The sequence below is a fragment of the Thalassophryne amazonica genome, chromosome 10, assembly GCF_902500255.1.
Source record: "Thalassophryne amazonica chromosome 10, fThaAma1.1, whole genome shotgun sequence".
Taxonomy (NCBI): Eukaryota; Metazoa; Chordata; class Actinopteri; order Batrachoidiformes; family Batrachoididae; genus Thalassophryne; species Thalassophryne amazonica.
The window spans coordinates 86,345,642-86,361,275 of NC_047112.1; the positions used below are offsets into that span (position 1 = coordinate 86,345,642).

General features: G+C 40.2%; 1 protein-coding gene across 1 annotated transcript in view; it reads left to right on the forward strand.

The window, feature by feature from the left end:
- The window catches only part of suco (SUN domain containing ossification factor), a 122,373-nt gene that overhangs the window by 76,847 nt on the left and 29,892 nt on the right, over positions 1-15,634 (forward strand). The window contains 5 exon segments of the mRNA XM_034180424.1: positions 1,400-1,511; positions 4,535-4,662; positions 10,768-10,835; positions 10,958-11,065; positions 15,281-15,386. Of these exon segments, the coding sequence (XP_034036315.1) occupies positions 1,400-1,511; positions 4,535-4,662; positions 10,768-10,835; positions 10,958-11,065; positions 15,281-15,386 (522 nt within the window).

Sequence of the window (15,634 nt, forward strand, 5' to 3'; positions counted from 1 at the left end):
GTGTGTGTGTGTGTGTGTGTGTATAATATATATATGTGTGTGTGTGTGTGTGTGTGTGTATAATATATATATGTGTGTGTGTGTGTGTGCGTGTGTAAATTCCTTTGTCACAAATTGGCTGTGTGCTGCACATTTCCATTCATTTGTGCCCGAGGCACTCTATTGCACTTTAAAGTCCATAAAGAAATAGACAATTTTTTTTTTTTTCTCTGCCAGATTTTATATACCTTTTATTATCCAAAGGTGGCAGATTAATAGCACTTGTTAAATAATGCTGTTGTACTTTTTGTAGTTTTGATGTCTCCTGTTGTTCTTGCCAGTGTTCATGCCACTGTGGCGGTGTTTGTATCTATGACTTTATAGCTTTTGTGTGTGTGTGTGTGTATACACACTCATACACTCATTTTCAGAAAAATTGAAACACCCCAGTTATGCCCATACCCCTCATTAGGAGACACTGAGGTTGACCTGTAGTGGCATTATCTTTGACTTCTTTTAGCAATTGTTCCAGTTAGTCCTGCATTCTGTGTGGAGCTGGAGCAGCACAGTGTTTGGAAGGGGGTGGGAGTCTCATACCTCTTGTCACTCTTTCAGTCGCTTTTATTAGCTGTTTAAATATATGTTGAAGGGTGACACCACAATCAGCTGTTGCTTATGTTCAGGTTGGAATAGCTTTAGCTTGTTTGCTAATTTGACCATGTTGTGTTTGCTGTACGAGGTGGAGTCTATGTTGTGTTTGCTGTACGAGGTGGAGTCTATGTCGTGTTTGCTGTACGAGGTGGAGTCTCTGTCAAAGGTCATGTGTTATAAGCTGTCCTGTGATTCTGTCCTAGTTGTGAAAATATTTGGCCTGACATAAAACATTTTATGAGAAGAATTCATGACAAAATAATTGCATTTGTTTCATTCCTGAAGTGTGATTCACTGTAAAACGTTACCTGTCTAGCTGTCGTTGAGTCTAAAGATGATTGTGGACTAATATGCTCTCTATGAACTAATGTGTGCTGAATAGACTGTTTGGCAGCAAATAATGCTTGTCTCTTTCTTTTTTTGGAAAAAAGAGGCTGGTCTGAGAGTGTGCGCTGTCAAGACTTTCTGAATTCTGATACAAGCCTTGAATAATCCACCACAATATTATACATGGCTCACCATGTATCATAACTCCAGTGGCCTCGGGCTGGCTGACTGCCGTGCAGTGTAGATTAGACACTTGTTATGTCTGACGTTAACGTGAACTGAGCTTTAAAAATGAATTTCCCCTCCTGCCCCACTGGAATGTAAATGGAACTTCTTCATTGCATTAACAATGTTTCCTAAATTGTACGTTGAAGTACACAATGCAGCATAATAGACGTGGGTAGTGTTGACTTGTGGCTCTGATCATGTCTGGTTGTTTCAGGCCGGGGATGCCAGCATTTCCAGGGAGACTGATCCCTCAGTCCCCAGCAAAGAAGACATTCCCACATTTGATGAGTGGAAGAAACAGGTCATGGAGGTAGAGAAGGAGAAAAGTAAGTGCACTCATGTTTAAAGGGGATAGAGAATCAAAATCATCTTTTTCATGTTTTTGGTGTTAGTTCAGAGTCTCCCCGCTGTCGGGAATACACACGAAGTGCCAGCAAGTTTCAGAACCTCTGTTTCAAGTATTTCTCCTTTTTTGAATTGCCCCTAGAAAACAGGCCAATCCGTTTTTGAGAGAAAACTTACGTCACTTTTTCACCAATAGCCCCCCCACACATACACCCACACCCACCCCCTTTTACACACGCCCCTTCGAAATTAATTATTCATAAGGTTGTGCCCACCCATTCGTAACACTCGAAGAGAAGCAATGGCGAGCTACAGGTGTGCTTTCCCAGGCTGTTCTAGCAGACTATGATCTTCCCACGGAAAGCAATGTACGCGATCACTGGCTTTTATTCATTTTTAACCGCATCCCCAGTACATACAACCGCCAACTATTTCTTTGCTCTGCGCATTTCACGGAGGACTGTTTCACAAACCTTGCATGATTTTGAGCTGGCTTCAGTCGGCATTTAATACTCAGTAGAGGGTCAGTTCCGACTCTGCAACAAAATCAACCCCAGCAATCAGTACAGCCTGTGAGTATCACATTTTCTTTTGTTTTAAATTTGTGTTGCGCCATATTCCTGTTGTAAGAATTGCACGTTAGAATGGCACGTTAGCTCTGGTTTGTTCCTCTAAAGGGAATGAGCTAACCCCTTAGCAGCTAGGTATGTGTATCGAGAACCGGTTCCTTTTGGGTATCGTTAAGAAATGACTCGATCCACCAACATCAATAAGCTTTGTGCTTAACGATTATGTTATCGGTCCTTCAGAGTGGCCGTTGTTTTGGGGGGTGTTTTTCAGGAAAATGATCATTTCTGTATTCATTACAGACCCTGCAGCGGGTCCGTAAACAACTTTTCTGCAGCACGGCTTTGCTTTGAACCTTGAACCAGTCGAAGCAGTGCTTCACAGATTGAAGCAATGCTTCGATTATTCTTTCTTTCTTTTGCTTAATTTTCTCCTGCTAAAACCCTAAAGAGCATACGTCTGTGAGTATTATTTACCTGTTCTATGTTAAACCGACCTGTTATGTTCTTCTGAAACAGTTGATAGATGTATTTTATAACTTAAAAACGAGAGCGACGCTAACGCGTTAGCATGTCTATGGCATTTTCAATGTTAAAAGCTAGCATTGCAGCTGTCATCATGTTCGGGTGCATTTGTTTTCAAATTGTAATATTTCTTAAATTTATTTTTGTTTATATATTAATAATCTAATGATTATTATATACAATTTTAGAGAAAGAGGCAAAAAAAAAAAACCTGAATAGAAACACAACAGAAAATATAAACGCAATGAAAATAAATAAATATTGCTTTCTTTTCAGTGAGAGCAAGGGCAGCCAATCAAACAACGGCAACCGATCAGCGCCACCTACTTGCATTTCATAATGAGGTTGCCAAATAAGCTCCGAAAGACGCAATTAAAGGCAAGCGAAGCATTCTAAACCCAGCATAGTAACATAGCTGTTTCAGAGAGCCTTTTAGGAAGGTTCTGAGCCATTACAGACCCAACCAATTTTTTGGGGGGCTACATATCACATCACAGAACAGGAATTAATGCCCCATTCAACCTCTCTTTATCACCTTTAAATATTTAGAAGGATGAACTATAATGTTAAGCATTCTATTTATGTCCAAGACTCTTCTATTTTCGAAAAGCTGTTCATTGATTAACACCTGATGGTGTTAATCTTACTGTATGAAACATATCAAATGCAGCTTCTGTCGACAGAGGAGGCTTTCACACACAAGTTCTTTTTTCTATTTTAAGCATGCTCATTTTTCTTTGTTCCCTTTGGATTCCGGTTTCCTTGTCATTTCTGGCTCTACCTTCTTTTCCCCATCTCCCAGTGCAGGCTATATACGAGGTCTGTTAGAAAAGTATCCGACCTTTTTATTTTTTGCAAAAACCTGATGGATTTGAATCACGTGTGCTTGCATGAGCCAACGTTGAACCTTCGTGCGCATGCGTGAATTTTTTTCACGCCCGTTGATTGCGTCATTTGCTGGCAAGCAGCCTTTGTGTGAGGCCGTGTGTAGTGCTCTCGGCGGATTTTCATTGCAAGGAAAATGGCGGAACGACTGGAGCAGCGCTACTGCATCAAATTTTGCCAGAAACTGGACGACAGCCAGGTGGAAACCATTCGGAAGATTCAGACGGCTTTCAGTGGCTTTTCAGTCCTGTGACTATCCGAGAAATTGTGGAAGAGGTGGGCATCATTTTTCGGAGTCCAGCATGTCCTGTGAGACTTCAACACGAAGGTGCTTTTGCTCCGCTGTCAGCAGCTTTGGCACGAATTTCACCGTGACTCTCTTCATGGCCAAATCTTCTGTCACAGTGGAATGTGCTGAAAAAGTGCTGATGTCCACCTCTTCCGCAGTTTCTTGGACAGTCACACGACGGTCCTGCATCACCACAGCGTTCACTTTAGAAATGATCTAGTCATTTCAGCATGTTGATGGCCAACCAGAGTGTGGCGCGCTCTCCACCGTTGTGCGGCCGTCTTTAAACCGCTTGTACCGCTCCTTAATCTGTGTGATGCCCATAGCATCGTCACCGAAAGCCGTCTGAATCTTCCGAATGGTTTCCACCTGGCTGTCGCCCAGTTTCTGGCAAAATTTGATTCAGTAGCGCTGCTCCAGTCGTTCCGCCATTTTCCTTGCAATGAAAATCCACCGAGAGCACTACACATGTCCTCACACAAAGGCTGCTTACCAGCAAATGATGCAATCGACAGGCGTGAAAAAATTCATGCATGCGCACAAAGGTTCAACGTTGGCTCATGCAAGCACACGTGATTCAAATCCATCAGTTTTTTGCAAAAAATAAAAAGGTCGGATACTTTTCTAACAGACCTCGTATAGTTGTCAATGAATTGTATGTTTGCATGTTGTATATTAGTATCCTAACTAGTTTCCCCTTAGTCAGAGCTGGTTTTCATGTGGCACTCCTACTGTGCAGGTCAGTCCCTTCACACATCGACCACTGGCAACCTCCATCCAGTGAAGAAAGTTCAGAAAAACTTCAAAAATAACTATGCTTCTGTGGAGTGTGGGGCCAAGATACTCTCTGCGAACAATGAGGCCAAGGTGAAACACACAGTACTCTCATTCTTACTCCACTCTAGAACCTGTGCTGTCACATGATGTTCAGTGGCTATTCAGCATTTTAATGTTTCTCATAATCCCCCTGGCGGCCTCCTACGCTTCCCAGAATGCACCGCGGCGCCGCCAGAGTTCTGGTGTCTCACAGCAGGTGTAAACAATGGCTAGCGAGGATGTGGACGGACTTGATCCAGCGAGTTCACGGGCAATTATGATGATGATGACGTTCTCCCAAGTTGAGAGGGTTATCTAGAGGAGGTGTAGCACCTGTGATGGACTTCTGTCATGCCCTGATGTTGTCTTGTCCATATGTCACGAAGTTTGTTTACATTGTGTCCTGAACCGGAACTCTGCTGAAACTGACCTCTTGTGTAAGTCATGCACTGCGAGATGATGCAAGATTCACAATTGTGAAACAGTGAATGGCCAGTCTCCCATTGCTGATTTTGCCCTGATTGACCTCAAGAGGCCCACAGCAGTACTCTGCAGTTGTGTGTCATACAGTTATTACCAGATCACTGCCTGTCACAAGCGGCGCTGAACTCAGCACCGTGTGCTCAACATGTGCATATGCACTAATGTCTGTGATTAAAAAAAAAAAAAAAAAAAAAAAAAGCGTTACGACACTAACATGCAGCTGTTAAACATCTGAAAAAAAATGTCTTCTTCTGAAGAGTGCGGCATGCCTTTCATGGCATTACAGAGGTACAGTGGCTTGCAAAAGTATTCAGCCCCTTGGTATTTCACGCATTTTAATTTGTTTATGGTATTTCAAATACAAAAAGTAAATCAGGCTTCTCAGTATAAGAAATTCTAAAATGATCTTTCTTAGACTCAAACTGAAAGTAAATCTCTATAACATGATATAAATTAATGACAAATATAAAAGCCAAGATGATGGGTTGCATAAGTAATCAGCACCTTGGTATAATACCTCTAAATAATCAGTTTAATTCCCAGTTTTCTTCAGACAAGTCAGGGGATGGATACGTGAACATTTCCAAGTCACTGAATATTTCGTGAACTTTAATTACATCATTTATGAAGCAGTACAAACAGTATGGCACTCTGTGATAAATCTGTGTGGAGTAGACAGTTCTCAAAAACTGAGTGACTGTGCAAGAAAGAGAAGAGTGAGGAAAGCTACCAAGACATCCAGACAACCCAGAAGAGGTTATAGGCTTCTGTGGCTGTGATTGGAGAAATTGTGCATAGTGCATGTTTTGCATTTTGTATCTCCAGTTATACAGCTTCATGATGAAGTGGCACCGAGGAGGGATTTATTTCACCAAAGCATTAAGTCTAGGCTTGTCTCAGATGTACCTTCTGGCAAATTGTCGCTGAACTTTCAGGTCTTCTTTTTAATAAAACCCTCCTCTATACCACTTCATCATGAAGCTGTATAACTGGGGATACAAAATGCAAAACATGCACTATGCACAATTTCTCCAGTCACAGCCACAGAAGCCTATAACCTCTTCTGGGTTGTTTGGGTGTGGCTTCCCTCACTCTTCTCCTTCTTGCCCAGTCAGTTTTTGAGAACTGTCTACTTCACACAGATTTTCCATAGACTGCCATACTGTTTGTATTTCTTTATAACTGATGTAATTAAAGTTCAAGAAATATTCAGTGACTTGGAAATGTTCATGTATCCATCCCCTGACGTATTTACAGGTATTACACCAAAGGAGCTGATTACTTATGCAACCCATCTTCTTGGCTTTTATATTTTTAATTAATTTATATTAAGATGTAGAGATTTACTTTCAGTTTGAGTCTAAGAAAGATCATTTTAGAAATTTTTACATTGAGAAGCCTGATTTACTTTTCATATTTGAAATGCCATAAACAACTTAAAATGTGTGAAATACCAAAGGGCTGAATACTTTTGCAAGCCACTGTATATTATATTTCTAGAGGAGATTTAAAGAGGCCAGCAAACTGATTCTTTGAACTGCACACACGCTGACCACTGCGCTCAGTTTACAAATAGCACAGTCTGCATTGTCTTTTAATTTCTTAGATTGTAGTCTGGCATCATCAAATTAACTGAGCTGCCCAATCCACATTCAAGTGGGCATTATTGAAAGAGGCACTGACAAAATGGAAAGAACACTATAACAGCACTATTTGTACAAATAACAGATGCATGGTGTGTGTGCGCTCTAGTACAGATATGCCATACTTCATACAATCTATCCGAAAAGCTTCATGTTGCTTTTGCCAGAGCAGTGAGTTGTGTGCTTTGGCAAAGTGCTTCTGTGCGTCCGGCCAATCCGACGCACCCTCAGCGCACATCTACTGCACATCACTGCACACAATCATTGCTTGTTCAGTTCACTGAAAATGAGTAGTTGCAGTTGTATGCAAAAGTTTGGGCACCCCTGATAATTTTCATGATTTTACTTTATAAATCATTGGTTGTCTGGATCAGAAATTTCAGATAAATATATCATATAGCAGATGAACACACTGATATTTGAGAAGTGCAATGAAGTTTCTAGTATTTACAGAAAGTCTGCAATAATTATTTAAACAAAATTAGGCAGGTGCATAAATTTTGGCACCCTTGCCATTTTATTAATTTGAATACATTTAGCACTAATTATTGCAACAAAATTGGTTTGGTAAGCTCATTGACCCTTGACTTCCTTACACAGGTGAATCCAAACATGAGAGGGTATTTAAGGTGGCCATTTGCAAATGTTTCCCCTCTCTGCATCTCTTCTATTGAGTGGCAACATGGGAGCCTCTAAACAACTCTCAAATAACCTGAAAACAAAGATTGTTCAAAATCATGGTTTAGGGGAAAGATACAAAAGCTATCTGAGATTTCAGCTGTCAGTTTCCACTGTGAGGAACATAGTGAGGAAATGGAAGCCCACAGGTACAGTACTAGTTAATGCCCGAAGTGGGAGGCCAAGAAAAATCTCAGATAAGATGAAGTGAAGGATTGTGAGAACAGTCATAGTGAACCCACAGACCTGCTCCAAAGACCTACAATATGATCTTGCTGCAGATAGTGTCTCTGTGCATCATTCAACTATACAGCACACTTTGTAAAAAGAGATGCTGTATGATACTATAGTGCAGAGGAAGCCTTTTCTGCGTACAGGCCACAAACAGAGTTGCTTGAGTTATGCTGAAGCACATTTGGACAAGCCAGCTTCATTTTGGAATAAGGTGCTGTGGCCAGATGAAACTAAAATTAAGTTATTTGGACATAAGGGGTGGTATATATGGATGAAAAAGAACACAACATTCCAAGAAAAACGCTTGCTACCTACAATAAAATTTGGAGGTGGTTCCATCATGCTGTGTGGCCAGTGCAAGTACTGGGAATCTTGTTAGGGGTCACATGGATTCCAGTCAATATCAGCAGGTTCTTGAGAACAGTGTTCATAAATCAGTGACAAACTTGAAGTTGCGCCGGGGCTGGATCTTTCAACAAGACAATGACCCTAAACTCTGCTCAAAATCTACTAAGGCATTCAAGAACAAGTTCAATGTCCTGGAATGGCCATCTCAGTCCCCAGACCTGAATATTATTGAAAATCTGTGGTGTGATTTTAAGCGGGCTGTCCGTGCTCAGAAACCAACAAACCTGAGATGTTTTGTAAAGAAGAATGGTCCAAAATACCTTCAACCAGAATCCAGACTCTCATAGGAAGCTAGAGGAAGCATTTAGAGGCTGTTATTTCTGCAAAAAGAGGTTCTAATAAAGATTGATGTATTTTTTTTCAGTTGGGGTGCCCAAATTTATGCACCTGCCTAATTTTGTTTAAAGAATTATTGCACACTTTCTGTTAATCCTATGAACTTCATTTGACTTCTCAAATATCACTGTGTTTGTCTGCTATATGATATACTTAACTGAAATTGCTGATCCCAACTACCAATGATTTATAAAGGAAAATCATGGAAATTATCAGGGGTGCCTTATCTTTTACATACAACTGTATTTTGCTATAAGAAAAACACACAAGTAGAAACCTGCCCCTTCTTAAATGCAGTGATCGGTTTCTGCTCTGACCCAAATTTTATTCCCCTCCCTCACATCTCCCCTCAAGGGATAATTTAACACAATAAGGTTTTTTCTTCCACAAACTACACAAGAGTAAAGTAAAACTGGTTTGCCTTGTCACCATGTGTGTCATGACAAATAACAGCCAAACAACACAAATCAGTACCTGAGGTACATCTTGATCCTGGGTTCACATGATGGTTGTGTGCGTCAGCCACTCATTCAACTGTTCGGTAGTTTTCAATGACATGATGAAAAATTTCGCCACTGCTGATTGTGAGAATGACATATTGCATTACACGCCTGTCACAGCTGCAAGGACAAACTGGATGTGGCTTTATCTGTTACGGTGGACAAGTTGAGTCATGTTTGAGAGCATGTGCTGGTGTTGCATGTTACTGCATCCACCATACTACAGAACAGCTTTAGGTTTTGCAAGTGATACATTTCATCTGAATCTCCCTAAGGATTTTTGTGTCATTAGAGTGAAATTCAAGTGTTACATTCCAAAAAGTGAATTCTTTCAACAACATTCAGTTGCTTTCTTATTTCCATAAACACTCAAACACTGTTGGATCTCTTGATTTAGTGTAATTAACACTGCAGTTTCCACAGCTGACGTCAACAGTGCCAGTAATGATATACAGAGGAGTGCTAATTTCATAAAAAACATGAATACCTGTCCGACTGAGCTGAGTCCACCAAGCTTGCCTGACACTGTTCACGCAAAAACATAAATAGTTGTGCACTGAACATCCACCACTGGTGATTTTTGCTATGGCATTCATTTGGCTTCGTGTTTTTCATTGAACACTTTTGTTGATAGACTAGGAGATATTCGTGAAAGCGTGTATTTATGGTCTGATACAGTATAAGGTAAGGTAGTAATCTGGCTTACTGGCCATTCAGGAAGTCATTGTTGGAGTCCTGCTCAGTGTTTCAAATCTTACTTTTTTAATGCCATTAATGAAAATAATTGGTTTTGAAGTAACAAGTCTGATTTTTAACTTAAGTTACCAGAGACCACCCAAAAGGAAATATGTAGGTGCTAATTTTTTATTGAAAAGTAAGGTATATTTAGCAGTTTATTTCCCCAGTATTTTTCCAAACCTTTTACACACAGCTGATGTGCCTACACACATTTTTTAATGACTAATGTAACTGAAGTTTAAGACCTATTATATAACTTGGAAGTTTTCCTATATCAATTCCCTGGTTTGTCTGAAGAAAACTGGCTGTAAAAGTGAAGATTTGTATTCATGATAATCCAAACACAAGGTGGCTGGGAGTCCAACCACTCTCCCCAACATTTTGGACATATTTAAAGAAACTCTATCTAGAGTTGTGCAGAAATGTGCCAAACAGCATGGAAAACATCACCATGAGACACAAATTAGCCGTGCCAAACTCAACAAGGTGTAAGAGCTCGTTTCACTGGGAAAGTGAGCTAATTGTTTCATTTTTTTTAACTCAGTTTGGCATGTCAGAATTTATAGTGTAGTTTGAGGATCTGCTCCATAACAGTTTTTTTTTTTTTTTTTTTGCATCACAACAAGCCTGATCTTTATGATTTGAGCCTTGTCGATGTGTTGACAAGACTGAAATTTTGTATTATTCAAAATGATGCTCACAATTGAAATTCTCACAGCAACAGAATTGATCATTGTACCTTTGCTAAGCGAATAGCAGGGGTGGTAGCCTAGTGGTTAGTGTGCTTGTCTCCATGTATTGTGGAGTTGTCAGGAAAGTCATCCAGCGTAAAACATGCCAAATTAACATGCATATCCAACTCGGATTTGCTGTGGCGACGGAGTGAAAACAAGGGAGAACCCGACGGAACTTTAGTTTCGCTAAGCGAGAGCACTGTATGTGCTCACGATATGCAAATCCTCAACAGTTTTAATTTTTTTTTCTCTCTCCCTTTCTCTTCCTCAAATGTATGTGATGTGCATCACATTGAAAAGTCAGATTTCTTGAGCTTTGCTATGCTGTATTATCATTGAGTGTGTATATCGCTTGCGCAATAATGCAAACGCACCGTTCCATCTTTCTCCATTTTTTTTCAGAGCACTTCAGCCATTCTCATGGAGAACATGGACCTTTACATGCTAAATCCTTGCAGCAACAAAATCTGGTTGGTGCATGAACGCGTTATTGACAAAATGCTCGTTTACACAGCTGGATCACAATATGTGACTGTAGGATTTGACATGTTGTGAAACATTTGATCTGTTTCTGTCTGTCACGCTGGTTCAGGTTTGTGATTGAGCTTTGTGAGCCCATTCAAGTCAAGCAGCTGGACATTGCCAACTTTGAGCTCTTCTCATCGGCACCAAAAGACTTTTTAGTTTCGATAAGTGACAGGTATGTTCGCTTTCCTTGTTGTATGCGTACACACTTTAGCTGGGGGCGTATTTCAAATGAAAGGTCGCCTTGTTCTCACAGGCAATATGGCATGTGACCAAAAAACATGTCTGTATGTGTGCTGCCCTCCAGGCTGAACATGTCAAGAAGTTGTTTCGTTTTTATTGGGGACTCCATAGTGCTACGTCAGCAGAGGCATTCTCTGTGTGGTTGTACATTGTCTCATATGAAATGTTTAAATTAATGGTTTATTGAATAGAAGTTTTTTAAAATTACAACTAAAATGATCATAAAGCAGTAGAAACGATGCAGATTCCCTGTGATTAGTGGAACAAGCATGGGATTAAGTGAGTTATTAGGTCTGTACAATTCCTGTAATTAACTCTGTAAAAACTATTGCATATTCAGCTCTGAAAGTTGGGGTTCTGATAAGGATAGATAAGGACCAGTGAACCTGGTTATGTGCCACGTCAACATCTCCTAACACGCAAAAAGACCGTAATGAGCTAAAGACAGGCAGAGCTATCAAATTGCTTGTGAAAGCTTGTCGATAACCACGTGGTCCCTATGGCCACGATGATCACTGCTGCTCATGAAATAAACATTTGAAATTGAACAAATAATAAATCTAGCGAAGAAAAAGATGCACACTACCTGTTGTTGCAACGCTTTCTGAAAAATGACATGTCCTGTTTAAAATGAATTAATTAATTAAATACAAGAGTGTGTACATGCTGGGGGGGGGGGGCATATGTCTTATTGTCTAAATGTGGTTTAATAAATGTTTTGTTGGCATGCTGAACTGTTTTGTTATGGGATGATTGATTTGGATTATATTGTGGATTTTAATCACAAGAAAAATTGCCAAACCACTCAAGAATACTCGTAAGTATCAGAACAAACATTCATACACAATTATGTCCATTCATTTAGGGAATAACCCTGTTGTGTCTGATTTGAGAACATCCATGCTGGTTATATGATTGCAAGTTGAGCTTTACCGGCAACGTGTAAGCGGACCTGGTAAAAAGGAGTTTTTTAATTTTCAGGCTTTTTATTAAAAAAAAAAAGAAAAAAGAAATCAAATGATGCCCTTTAAGCTCACAGTGAAAAGCAATCTCTACATCAGGAATGAAAAGAAATAAAAATCTTAAAGCCAAAAGGATGGTGTGAATAGCTAAGAAGGGTGATTGAGGAATTTTGAGCCTGACCCAGAAAAAGTAGAGCATGGTTTTCCATCTTTTGCATTCTGATAAACAAACATTTCTCAACATTGCACCCAGTCATCAAAATGTTACACATTCTTGAGAAATGTTGGTTTCCCAGAATGCAAATGACGAAGAACCACACCCAGCTTTTTCTGGGCCAGGCTCAAGACTTCTCAGTCACCCCTCATAAGAGCACTCTTTTGTATATCGCATGTAAACCATCACTTTTACATCCAATTTTCTTCATACAAGTCAGGGGATGGATACATGAACATTTCCAAGACATGAATTATGTCGTGGTCTTTACTTACCTCGGTTTTTAAGAAATACAAATGGTATGGTACTGTGTTGTAAATCTGTCAAGAAGCATCATTTCCCAAGAACTGAGTGACTGCAAGAAGGTGACTAGTGAGAAAACGTACTAATGCCAACCCTGAAGATTGTCTGCTTCTGTGCCTGATTGGGGAAACTGTGAAAAAAATTAAGTTACCAAAATGGTGTACGTACTTATAGACACACTCATTTTAACTTTTAGATATTTATTTATTTTAATTCATGATGTAGAGTTTACATTTCATTGTGAGTTTAAAGGACATAATTTTAGAAATTTTAATATAAAAAACTGAATTTGTTTATTTTTGTATTTTTTGATGTCTCTCTGTGTGTGTGTGTGTGTGTGTGTGTGTGTGTGTGTGTGTGTGTGTGTGTGTGTGTGGGGAGAGAGAGAGACTTCTAAATATCTGTTCAACTCAGTGCACATATAAGGCATGTAGTACACTGTCAAAATGGATAATTCTGTCAGTTGTTCATAATGACCAAACCAGCTTTATCAAGAATTGACATGGTAAGAGTGTTGAACTTGTAGAAATATTCCGTTACCTTAACAGTGATGTTCGTGTCTCTGACTTCTGGGCCTTTGAGATCAAGTGATGCCTGGGGGGGAGAAAAACATCACCAACTTCAGTATTTTGAATGTTCTTTTTTTTGTTGTTGGTATATAAAAGACAAAATAGTTTGGTTGACTGTACTTCTGCAGCAATTCTAATAATGTTGTTTTTCTTGGAATGTTTAGTCTCTTTTTTTTCTCCAGTGTATTAAATGCATACAGTGAGGAAAATAAGTATTTGAACACCCTGCGATTTTGCAAGTTCCCTCACTTAGAAATCATGGAGGGGTCTGAAATTTTCATATTAGGTGCACGTCCACTGTAAGAGACATAATCTAAAAAAAAAATCTGGGAATCACAATGTATGATTTTTTAAAATAATTTATTTGTATGTTACTTCTGCAAATAAGTATTTGAACACCTGTGAAAATCAATGTTAATATTTGGTACAGTAGCCTTTGTTTGCATTTACAGAGGTCAAACATTTCCTGTAGTTTTTCACCAGGTTTGCACACACTGCAGCAGGGATTTTGGCCCGTTCCTCCACACAGATCTTCTCTAGATCAGCCAGGTTACTTGGCTGTCGCTGAGAAACATGGAGTTTGAGCTCCCTCCAAAGATTTTCTATTGGGTTTATGTCTGGAGACTGGCTATGCCACTCCAGAACCTTGATATGCTTCTTACGGAGCCACTCCTTGGTTATCCTGGCTGTGTGCTTTGGGTCATTGTCATGTTGGAAGACCCATCCACGTCCCATCTTCAATGCTCTAACTGAGGGAAGGAGGTTGTTCCCCAAAATCTCGCAATACATGGCCCCGGTTATCCTCTCCTTAATACAGTGCAGTCGTCCATGTGCAGAAAAACACCCCCAAAGCATGATGCTTCCACCCCCATGCTTCACAGTAGGGACAGTGTTTTTGGGATGGTATTCAGCATTCTTCTTTTTCCAAACACGGCGAGTGGAATTAAGACCAAAAGGTTCTATTTTGGTCTTATCTGACGACATAACTTTCTCCCATGACTCCTCTGTATCATCCAAATGGTCATGGACAAACTTAAGATGGGCCTGGATGTGTGCTCATTTAAGCAGGGGAACCTTCCGTGCCATGCATGATTTTAACCCATGACGTCTTAGTGTATTACCCACAGTAACCTTGGAAACAGTGGTGCCAGCTCTTTTCAGTTCATTGACCAGCTCCTCCCATGCAGTTCTGGGCTGATTCCTCACCTTTCTTAGGATCATTGATACGCCATGGGGTGGGATCTTGCATGGAGCCCCGATCCGAGAGAGATTGACAGTCATGTTTAGCTTCTTCCATTTTCTAATAATTGCTCCAACACTTGATCTTTTTTTCACCAAGCTGCTTGGCAATTGCCCCGTAGCCCTTTCTGGCCTTGTGGAGGTCTATAATTTTGTCTCTGGTGTCTTTGGACAGCTCTTTGGTCTTAGCCATGTTTGTAGTTGGAGTCTTACTGATTGTGTTGGGTGGACAGGTGTCTTTATGCAGCTAACGACCTCAAATAGGTGCTTCTAATTTGGAATAAAAAGGCAGACTAACAGGTCTTTGAGGGCCAGAATTTCTGCTGATTGGTAGGAGTTCAAATACTTATTTGCAGCAGTAACATGCAAATAAATTATTACAAAAATCATACATTGTGATTTCCGGATATTTTTTTTTTTAGATTATGTCTCTCACAGTGGACATGCACCTAAGATGACAATTTCAGACCCCTCTGTGATTTCTAAGTGGGAGAACTTGCAAAATTGCAGGGTGTTCAAATACTTATTTTCCTCACTGTATATCAAGATGGGGTTCATCTCCCCCCCTACCCCACACGCAGGATTAGTTCCAGATTATGGTTTCATGTCTTACTGTAACTGTAGCCAGTGTTGGTGTTGTGTTTTTTCTTTGTCAAAGAACTATCCCATCAGGATCTGCTTCCAGTGTTGTCTTGCACCGTGACTCTCCACCCTGTAGAACGTTCAGAAGAAACTGTGACACATGCAGAATATAAGGCTTTGGCCTCAGATTTTGTGTGCAGTATATTGGACACCTTATGCATGACTGCAGCAGCACATCTAAACCATACACCTCACTGCTGTTCATCTACTTTCTGCAGGTATCCTACTAACAAGTGGGTCAAGCTGGGTACATTCCATGCACGTGATGAGCGCACAGTCCAGAGCTTCCCGCTGGATGAACAACTTTATGCTAAATATGTGAAGGTATAGCTGTTTTAGCTTTGCCCCAGGCTTAACGTTGGTGGAGGGGTGGTTGCTTCACAATAGATGGATTGATTTTCAACGGGGGGGGAATCTAGTTCCAAAACAGTCATATGTTTGTTTAACCTACGAACTATAGGGATCTTCTTAAGTGTCATAAGCAGCTTTCAGGGATGCAAGTTTTAAATCATTTGGTTGTCAAATGTGTGTGTGAGAAATTAAATGGAACGGCAAGCTGACGTAGTGGTGTT